Here is a 10,668-nt window from a genome sequence, read left to right on the forward strand (position 1 = left end):
GCAGGAGGCTTTATTTGCTTACTCAGCACTGTCTGCTGCCTTATTTTTGTGCTTATTTACTTCTGTCCTATAACTTAGACCTTTAGTATTTTTTTTAATTACTACATAAGAGGAAAAAAGGAAGAAAAACAGTTCTGCAGGTAATGGCCACATGTAGATGCATTTGTTGTGCTTTTATCATCAATATGAATTGAGTGTCTTTATTTGCACAAGTGAAAGCTTGTTACTGGAAAGACAAAAAGGTGGCTTGAAAACAGCCTGGTCTTGTAGGTTTTGTTCAGTCTCCTTCTGTGCAGTTTATTACAGACAGTGACTTTAGATGTGCTGCAGAGAATCAAGATAAACACAGAAAATACTTATTATTGATGAAGTCTACCGAGGTCTGTGTTTTCTTTAGCACAAAACTTTTTGACCTTGATGAGCTCTCAAAGTGCTGTAGACTGTGAGTTGTAAACCCTGCACAGAAGCGTTATTTTGTTGAATAAAATGTTTTTATTAGTGTTTTTCAAAATCATGGAAACTTTTCTATTGCTCATACCTTTCACCTAACTCGTTTTCCCGGAGATCTCATGAGTCACAATTCCAAGAAGATTTTCCTTGTGGGACTGGGCAGGAAGGATAGAGATCCAAGAACTCACAAAGAGCAAGAGGGCAGAAGAGGGTATGCAACAATATTCCATATCCAAAAATATGTCCATGGAAAAAATGGCTACAGGGTAAAAATGAGAGGTGGCTATCAGATTGCATAAGTTTTTCCTTTTATTCTCCATGTACACATTAGCTAAAAACCTTCCATTCCCTTTGCCTTGGAAATGCAACCATCCCCCTGACATTCAGGAGAGAGTAATTTAATTTGCTCTGCTGTCTTAATCAGGGACTTGTGTGCAGCAAAATCTGACATTTTTATCTAGATGATATTATGTAAAGCAATGAGCAGGGGGCCCAGGTTCATGTTCCAGTTGTTGATAGCTGGTGATTCTCAGCAGGTCATGCAGCTGCCTGTTCCCACTGCTGGGGATGACAATGTGCAACCAGGGAGGCTGAGGAGATAATGTGGGAGTTGCCATGAAAAGCTTGTGATGAAGGTGCCCTACAACTGCGACACCCAGGGCTGAAACACCTGTGAGAAAGTTGTTCAGAACCTGGTGATACCCAAAGAGTTCAGTTATTGTTTTCACTGAAGGGGGGTGGTGAACACTCCTCTGAATTCCAAGCCAGGCCTGTGAGGAGGTGCAGCTGATGCAGGTCAGCAGCGTTTTAAAGTTCACCGTGTGTTTGAGTCACTGGGTGTGTTCAGCTGGAGCAGAGGAGACTGAGGGGAGACCTCCCTGCAGTTCCAATGCCTGGGCAGGGGCAGAGGAGGGGCAGGGACTGAGCTCTGCTCTGGGGGGACCAGGGACAGCAGCCAGGGAATGGCTGGAGCTGTGTCAGGGAAGGCTCAGGTTGGATCTCAGGCAAAGGTTCTTCCCCCAGAGGGTGGTTGGCACTGCCCAGGCTCCCCAGGGCAGTGGGCACAGCCCCAAGGCTGCCAGAGCTCCAGGAGGGTTTGGATGATCCTCTGGGGCACAGGGGGTGACTCTTGGGGCTGGGCCTGTGCATGGCCAGGGGTTGGACTGGATGATCCTTGTGTGTCCCTTCCAGCTCAGCACATTCTGTGGTTCTATGAGTCCAGTAGGACACCCTTGATCTGCAGAGCAGTGAACACCTTTGCAGTCACCATTGCAGGGTCAAATGCACTAAACTCTTGTGATTCAAATACCTGAGAGCAGATACCTGAATACCTGCCATTAGAAATGCGAAGTTTGTTCTTGTTGAGCACTCCAAAATCAAGCCATTCTGCTGACTCTGTAGTATGTTCAACAAGCTTTGCAGCCACCCAAGAAACACGCACCAAAGTAAAGCATTTTTTGACATTAGTCATGTCCAATGCTATTTACAGCCTTTCTAAGATCATCATTTCCCCTAAAAACACGAGGGAACCCACCCTAAGGTGTTGTGCTCCTTTTCACTCAGACAGCTTAACTAACAGGGCTGTTCTTCCTCCTACCTGGAGCTCCTGAAAGCTCTTTGTTAAGCACAATGCATTACAATAATCCAATTTAGACATGACAAAAACTACTACTCCTCTGCCAAAGCATCTGAAAACTGAGAACTGTCATTCCCAAAGCAAGGGCCACCACCTTCAGTGGGACTGAAGGCTTAACAGTAATTTTTTATGCTGTTGTAAGGAGGCTGATGGCAATGGGACTCACTGCCATGAACAAGCTGAGGAGATTTTCATGGCTATGACCAGACCATTCTGAGCAGGAACACTTGTGCTCCAAATCCTTTCCTTTCTCCAATCCTTGTTTCAGAACTTAGATAAGGTTTTTTAGGAGGGTGAGAAAAAGAATATTTTAAAATGTATTCTATTTATCTCTGTCTCTGAGCACTAAATTGTAGTTCAGATTAATATTTTCTTCATTTCCTGTGATAAATATGGGAATTATTAGAAAAAACTCTGTAGGCTCTTAACTGGTTTCCAGCGATTCATTGGACAGCACATTTATAGAGAGGAAAAAAGAGGAGAAGAGAAGAGAAGAGAGCAAGAGAGAGGACAGTCTTTAGGACACACACTGCCATTTTACCCAGTGGCCAGAACCTTTTTGTAGGACATAACTGATACTATTTTTTTGGTGAAGAACTAGGTGTTGAAGTAAATTTCTTAGCCTGTTTCCTACCTTCTAGTGCTGGAATCCTCAGTACATTTTTAAGTTAAACAATGTTGTTCTTGAATTCTTGAATGCTCTTGAATTCTGAACAGTGGGTTACAGAAATATTGTTTGCAGATATACAATTGGAATTTGTTCTCTCCTTTTATCTTTTCCTTCTCTGTTCCACATTCATGGCATGGAGCACAAGGACAGTTGATGTAATTTACTATTTCAATTTTTAGGGATTAATTCCTTCAGCCGTACTGGAGGTCAGGTTCTTTTGTGCAAAGGAGGAGTCAAGTTGTTCATTACAAGGCTGGAGGTCATGTGGTAAATTAAAAGTTAAAGGAACCTCCTGGAAGGCACAGGCATCACATTTGGTTGGGACTGTAGATTCATCGAGGTCCCTGTGATGTGCTTGAAACTAAACCTGTACATTGTCTTTGAATAAAGAGTACTAAAGCAAATTTCAGCATAATATAAGTATTAACTCACTTTTTTCTTACTAGATTTTATCACTCTTCTCTCATAGACTGCATTCTTCATCACTGTAAGCTCACCATACTTCCAGTAACGAGCACTGATGTTACCCAGTGTCACCATGTAGATCGTGCTCTGTTTTTTCTAGTCCTATTTTGAGAAAATGCATCTGAGTAAAACTTCATTTTCAGTGTTGCCAAGTCTTCCCCCAGCAGATAACATTTTGTCTATATTTATGTGACATGACTTTATGCTTCTTGGTTCTGGCAGATGGAGGAATGATTTTTTTTTCCACGTTTTTCATATGATGAAGAATTTACGGAATTTAGATTAGCAACAGCAAGCACAGGAGGCTTTGATTTGTTTACCTAACATACATGTCACATATAAAAGGCAATGTCCTTCCACTGTAGTTGTTAATAAGTAGCTGTTCCAAATGGATTTGTGCCAACACAAAATCCACCACCACAATTAGCAGTAGTAGGAACTTCAGCTGGCAGCAGCAGTGAAAGCAGTAAAGATGAAATGACTGTGTGAACTGTCTCTCCAAATTAAAACTGATGTGCACTGGCAAAAAACACGAAATCTCACACCACTGTTACCCCTTATACTCTGTTCTACTTTGGTAATAAATAGAGAAAATGTTGCTGTCTGGGACTCACTATTTTTCACATGACAGATTCCTCTTGTTAATTACAAGAATCTGAGAACCCACACCAGTAAAACATCTCAAATGACAAAAACCTATAGATGACTTTCAAATGTTTGAGGATACAGACAACCTTTTGAAGGTTGGTTTTTAGGCACGTTTGTCAGCTGCCTGTTACTGAATTCTGGTTGGTGCTGCACATGGACTTCCAAAAAACTCTGCTTGGAAATTCCACTAAATTACATCCAATAAATTAGTTATTTTTCTGGGTAGGATATCTTGGAGGAGCTTCAAAATCCCTGCTCATGAAACTTCTAGAGCAGGTTTATGTCAGAGCTGCAACAACAAGAAACCCTTCCTCTTCTCAAGAACTGTGGCTGAATTATGCTAATACCTGTACAAACAAATGAATGGAAAAAAATCAGTATCATGAGGATTTGAATAAGTATTTTATTGTACAATATTAACTGATAACATTCTAGATTAGCCCACGTCTCTTTAGTGTGATTCCCAGTTTATTGTCTCACAGTGTCCTAAAGGCCATACTTTCAAAATACAAATTATTTTCCACACTTTAAATGAATCTCTAAGAATGCACTAGAGCCCCTCAGAAACACCTTAGGTTTAAAAATTGCCCAAAACTAATCTGTGAGTTCATGAACAGTAAAACATCTCATTTGTATGTCAGTGTGCAAAACTCAGAGCTGGTGACCACGACCTTGGAGAGGCTTTGCAGCTGCAGAGATGCTGCAGCACTGAGAGACACATCATTGTCACTTTATGTCTTAAACTCTGGGTTTGCATCCCGTTCCTTGTGTTTGTTATGGACAGAATTTAACTTCATCAATCAGACATGTCAGTCCTCTCCTGGCCACTGTGAAAGCACAGGGCACCCAAAAGTCCCAGGGACACCACGTAGGTTTGTCATTAACCTCAGCATGTGCAGGAACAGGTATGTGCCACGTTTATTTGTGCACGTTTGGACACTCTTGCTGTAGAATGTCCAGGATTAGAGAAATTGCTTTGGTGTTGCCAGTTCAAAGCTGCCATGTACACAGATATTCTGACAGTGGTTACATGTTCCATAACAGAGAACAGCTTGCCAGGAAGCAAGGCTAGTGGAAAAAAAAAGCCAAATCCACCTAAAATGTATCCTCAGGTAAATGCAAGGTTTGACAGCAGGACAAAATTCTCTATTCATAAGAAATGTGACCTGTTATTAGCAACATAAGCTGAACTGTGGTGTAACCAGTTATGTCCACCAGCAGCACATCAGGAGACACTAATTCCTGCATTCCCTATGGAAATCAGGTGGGATTTCCTGCAGTATTAACTGTTCCATGTTCCAAGCACTGGATAACTAAATGGCACTGGGATAAATCAGTGGAGAGCTGTCTGAACTCTGGGAAGCCCAGTGTAAGGTGTACCAGCTGATGGAATCTTCGTGCTGTATGGGAAAGGTCACCCCTCAACACCCTGGACAAAGAGGGCTCTTGGGAAGCTGGAACAACGTCTTCAACAAACGGGATTCAGGCAGGGACAGGAGAAAGAGAAGGTTGTATGTTTTACTGGTTTTGAGAACTAAGTTCAGAGATTACTTTTAAGAGAATTATCCTATGAAAAGGAATGTATAAAGCAAATGCCATAAGTCCAAGTTTTTCCACTGCGACATAATTGGGGCTTAACTTCATTAATAGCAAATAGGGAAAAATCATGGGAACACATCGATTATAACACACTAAATTAACATGAAAACTTTAACAGCACTGAAGGCCACGAGACACAACTGAAGCCTAGAACTCCTTCAAACACCTTTTCCAGCCTGCTTTGAACTTCTTGAAACCACTGGGAGGGGTCCACACGATTGTGGGTAGATTAGACAGTTACACTGCTCCACAAAGATAAAAAACAACCTCCTGCATTTGCTTATTGGCTGTAACACAAGACCTTTAAGCCAGGACAGGACTTCAAACATGACAGGGTTCAATTTATCAGTATAAACACAAGACTTCAACCTAACTAAAGGCATTTTATAGAGCCCTGCTCCTGCCACAGCTGATGAGAACCAGGTTGAGGATGAACATAATATGAAGGGTCAGGGCCTTCCTTCTCATATGAGCTGTTGAAGTAGAGTGTTCATAAAAGCAGGGTTTATTTCTTAGAGAAATTATCTATTAAAGGACATGGGATTTTCCCAATTCATCTCGTTCTAGAACTTTATCACAGGTAAATCTACATGATCTGTGTATAAGGTTTTGTACACTGAAAAAGGTCAGGATAAAAATACTGCTCTCTCATTCTTTACCCATACTATGAGAAAAGCACAGTTTATTATAAGAGGAAATAATACTTTATTATAAAATCTGCATGTAAACAAGTAACCAATTCATTGAATAACAGTTAATGGAAGTGCAAATTAACTTCATAAAATGATATCTGTTCTGTATTTAAATATATATATAATTTGTTTTCTCCCGTTCTGATGTGGTTCTACCCCCTCCTCCCCACAACGAAGTTTAAAAAGATTTATCATTGCTTGCATTATACTAAAAAGAGTGTACGAGCCTGCGTACAAGTTTAAGTTTTGCTCTGCAAACGAGACAAGTCTATGGTGATACTTATTATTCTTTCTTATCTTTGCATCTCTGGTATCCACAGGACAAGAGGATATAGAACATATGTACACAGCGAAAATGTGGGCATGTCAAGCCACATATTTCAAGTTAGTTCATTTACTTGCACACATTGAAACTTAAACCATTTATCAATGAAGCATTGTGGTGTAACTTCCAGACTTGCTTGAGCACCTTAAGGCATTAATGAGTCTCAATGGATAAGTCATTCTCGTTATCACCACGAGGATCATCTACACACTTCTCATAACAGTCCAAGGCTTGTTCATCACGTGCAACATCTGGCCTTGCTGAGAGCTCCTATAGCACTGATAAGTCATGGCAGGACTTTGATTTTGCCTTGAAAGCCATCTTCTTATTGTTCTTTGCCACAATTCTCCCAAGGAACCGCTTTGCCTTTTTGCCTATGCTTTCCCTCCTCTTGGTGTTGGCCATCCTCCTGGCATTGTCTTCCTTGCTGTCCTTGCGGAGCCTGATCTGCCGAACGATGCCCTCAAACAGGTCCTTGACGTTGTGGTGAAGAGCAGCCGAGGTCTCGATGAATTTGCAGTCAAACACCACAGCACAGGCCCGGCCCTCTGCAGGGAAAGAGAACAGGGAACATGAGTGGAGATGGACTTTTTCTCTTCATTACATACGGCAGAAAAACAAAACAAAAACTGGCTTTAAGTACAGAAAGTGCCTTCAATGCCAGGAAAGAGCTTTACTATATAGTAGAAAACCCCAAATTGGCTCTCACGGTTTTGCCCCCTTACTCTTGGTTTTGTTGTGGTGTGGTCAGAAATCTCATTTGACCAATGGTGTTGAATGTCAGACTATCCCAGTATTGTGAAGAGTTAAGCTGATACAGGAGAGGCACTTGGATGAATGTTTGCTGTTTGATAAGGAACAGTGTGAGGATTTTATTCTGGAAGTTGTTGAGCAATTCTGCACCTCTGCCTTGCTGTAACAAGTGAGTTTTCCACACTAACTGCAAAAGAAGCTGATGCAGGCCACAGGGTCAAGTCACTGAACACGTCACTGGAGGTCATGGGGTTGAACACCACTGGATCTGACTGGGGCTGCATTCGAAATGCAAGATGCTCAGTGTTCCAGACATGAGCACAAAACCCTGGAACACTGCTGCAGCACAAGTTTCCGTGGTCAACTGTGGCAAATAATGGCCAAGTTGTAAACCTGAGGAAAGCATGGATGTCAGAACTAGGGCAGTTCAAACATGCGCTGCCACCAGCCCGAAAGAAGTGATAATCTCCTGAGGAACTCAAATCAACTCCCTGTGCAGGCATTTAGCACAGGGAGAATGGCAAAACCAGTTCATCATCATCCAGGCATCAATATTCCAGAGTAAACAAACAAAAAAACCTCACAAAATGTTCAAATTTCACAGAATTAATACTGTGGTGTTGGCAGCGGTTCCTGTGCTCTGGTTACCAAAATGCAAGCTGGAACTAGCTGAGAAATTCTCACTGATCACAACTGGAGAACATCTACAAAGAGATGTTGAGTTGTGAGAGGCTGGTCCCACCAGCTCAACTCAAATGTGATGGAATCACTTCCAGGAGAAGGGGGTTGTGCAGGCTGTATGGGATCACCCTTTCCAAAGGCTGCCTGGGCTCTGGGACGTGGCAGCTCCTGTCCCTCACAAAGCAGAGCTCGGGCTACCCCATCCTGAGCCTGGCAACTACTGCTGCACACAGAGCATACAATGAAACCCCTAAGATAATACTGACCAAAAACATGTCCTAGACAAAGCAGGGTGCTAAAGCTGCAGCTCTGATGCATTTTTTTCTCTCATACTGCAGTTCTCCACTGCTTTCTGTGGTACTAAGTCCCTCAGCAGGAACCAGCTGGCTTCATTTCTCCAGTGTACTTCAAATCATACATTTTCTACATCAAACCCAGACCATTTCTATTGGCCATGATCCTCCACAGTCTTTGCTACTACTTTAGACAAAATTGTGCAAATTCATAGTGCCTCTTACCATCAACTGAGACTTCCCGGGACCTGACCAGGTCACTTTTATTGCCCACAAGGATAATAGGAATGTCTTCTGTTTGTCTTGCTCTTCTTAACTGGATTCTTAGCTCAGAGGCCTTTTCAAAACTAACTTTGTCTGTCACTGAATATACAATAATATAGGCATCTCCCATTTTCATACAGTGGTTCTGGAGCCATTGGCTGTCATCCTAAAAAGAAGACAAGAAATAGATTTATTGCACTGAAAAATCTATTAAACACTGAGTAATGATTTAATTAATGAGAGCACCTTATAAATATTTTTCTTAGCTTTGTTATAAAGAGTCAGTAAAACCGTCCCAACTGTTTTAAAGATTTTGTTCTTTAAAATGCAACACAAAAGAAAATTCTCTTGTTTCCAGAAATGGTATCAAGTCTGCACTGATCAGATTGTGAATCTCTAATTTTACAGTAATTCCCTGGGCTGCTCATGTAAGCTGCTGATTATTCAAAGCATTAAGGGATTCTTACTCCAGCTCTATTCAGGTTTTTTTAATTGCCTGCCTAGCTACAAGAAATTAATTGCAGGAGAGAACAAAAGGCAGTATGAACTCTAATTTTTTAACGTCACTTATCTGATCAAAGAAATCAGCATAGTTGTTCCATTTCTACTTTTTTTTATGAGAACCACGGACCAAGCCATAGAGGAAAAACAAAGAAAAAGCTGTTAAGTACCTGCTCCCATATATCAAACACCACGAGAGACGCTTCTTCTCCATCGACTATAATTGATCTGTCGTATGTATTTCCTACGGGGAAAAAAAAAAAAAAAGTTCAGAAAAAAAGAACTTATTCTCCTGGGAGGTCTGGGAGGGGGTGACCGTGGGGACCGCCCAGGGAGGTGCCGCGGGTCCCTCACCGGCCTCGTCCGCGTCCGCTCCATCCTCAACGCCGCCGAAGATGCGCGCCAGGCTGGTCTTGCCCACGCCGTGCTCGCCCAGCAGGATCACCTTGTAGAGGCTGCTGTCGGAGTCGCTGCCCGAGGAGATGACGGAGTCGGAGGAGTCGGAGGCCCAGCTGTCGCGGTGCTCGCCGCCGGGGCTGTAGGAGGTGCAGCGCACCAAGCCCTGGGGGTCGGCGGCGCGCAGGTCGCGCTCGTCCACGGGCATGCTGCGGCGGTGCTGTGCCGCGAAGGGCGTGCTGCCCCGCCGCCGCTCCGGCCACCGCACCTTGTCTCCGCGGTTCAGGGTCATCGGCGAGCCGGGCTGTGCGGGGACACAGGAGCCGTGAGGAACCGTGAGGAGCCGTGAGGAGCTGTCAGCACCCGCCGCGCCCGAGCGCCCCAGCCCCGCCGAGCCGAGCCGAACCTCCCGCAGAGCAGCGCTTACCTCGGGGCGCTCCGCGGAAGCGAGGGCAGCAGTGAGGGATTCCCCGCCGTTCACCGCCTGTGCCGCTGCCGGAGCTCCCTCAGCGAGTGCTGCCGCCACCGCTCCGCGCCCCTATTTATGTCCCGGTGCCGGTCCCTCCCGCCGTGACGCGGCGGGCGCTCCGCCAGCGGGGCCGTGGGCAGCGCCCGCCCCCGCCACTCCGCTCGGCTGCGCTCCCAGCAGCTCCTCCATCAGCTGCCATCAGCTCCCATCAGCTGCCATCGGCTCCCTCAGCTCCGCTCCGCTCCGCAACGAGCGGCGGGGGCGGCGGGGACACCCGGCACGGGGGAGAGCCCGGCACGGGGGAGAGCCCGGCACGGAGGGCAGCCCGGCCCGCTCCACTCTCTCCACCGCTTCTCGCCCGGGCAGCGAGCGCCGTGGGCAGGCGAGGGACGGCGGAGCGGGTCGGTGGAAACCCCGCAAGGCGCAGCGAGGGAACGGCTGAGCTCTGGGCCTGCCGGGCTCGGCCCCACCGCCTGCTCCTTCTCCTGCCCCTGCCCCTGCCCCTGCCCCGCCGCGGTGCTTTTCCCCGCCGGGTGCGGTGCAAACCGCATCTGCTCCGTGTGTGGCTCGTTTCCGCTCGCAGCGCTGTGTGGGAGCGCGTGGTGTGCACTGGTGGCTTTCCTCGGCTTGCGAGGATCTGTGTCACGATTCAGGAGTTCCAGTGTAGCCCTGGCATGTACAGAAGCGTTAGGGGAGACCTCATGGCAGTTAAAGCTTCGCCTGGAGGGGCAGAGGAGGGGCAGGGACTGAGCTCTGCTCTGGGGGGACCAGGGACAGCACCCAGGGAACGGCTGGAGCTATGTCAGGACAGACTCAGGTTGGACCT

At 45.5% G+C, this 10,668-nt stretch overlaps 1 protein-coding gene across 1 annotated transcript; it reads right to left on the reverse strand.

Annotated features, from left to right (window-relative positions):
• Positions 1 to 6,020: 6,020 nt before the first annotated feature.
• Positions 6,021 to 9,883, reverse strand: RRAD (RRAD, Ras related glycolysis inhibitor and calcium channel regulator). Its single transcript, XM_027701976.1, has 5 exons — positions 9,801 to 9,883; positions 9,332 to 9,677; positions 9,148 to 9,221; positions 8,438 to 8,642; positions 6,021 to 7,033 (listed from the first exon to the last, which is right to left on the reverse strand). Exons 2-5 carry the CDS (start codon positions 9,663 to 9,665, stop codon positions 6,756 to 6,758), a joined length of 891 nt encoding a protein of 296 aa, XP_027557777.1. The 5' UTR covers positions 9,666 to 9,677; positions 9,801 to 9,883; the 3' UTR covers positions 6,021 to 6,755.
• Positions 9,884 to 10,668: the final 785 nt, after the last annotated feature.

Source organism: Neopelma chrysocephalum, unplaced genomic scaffold (genome assembly GCF_003984885.1).
Source record: "Neopelma chrysocephalum unplaced genomic scaffold, ASM398488v2 Primary Assembly neopelma1_176, whole genome shotgun sequence".
Classification (NCBI taxonomy): Eukaryota; Metazoa; Chordata; class Aves; order Passeriformes; family Pipridae; genus Neopelma; species Neopelma chrysocephalum.

Coding starts and splice junctions, on each gene's coding strand:
- RRAD (XM_027701976.1), bottom strand. CDS start 9,665: ATGACCCTGAACCGCGGAGACAAGGTGCGGTGGCCGGAGCGGCGGCGG. Junction 8,643..9,147: donor TGTTTGATATATGGGAGCAG/GTACTTAACAGC, acceptor TCTTCTTTTTAG/GATGACAGCCAATGGCTCCA. Junction 7,034..8,437: donor CCGGGAAGTCTCAGTTGATG/GTAAGAGGCACT, acceptor CTTTCCCTGCAG/AGGGCCGGGCCTGTGCTGTG.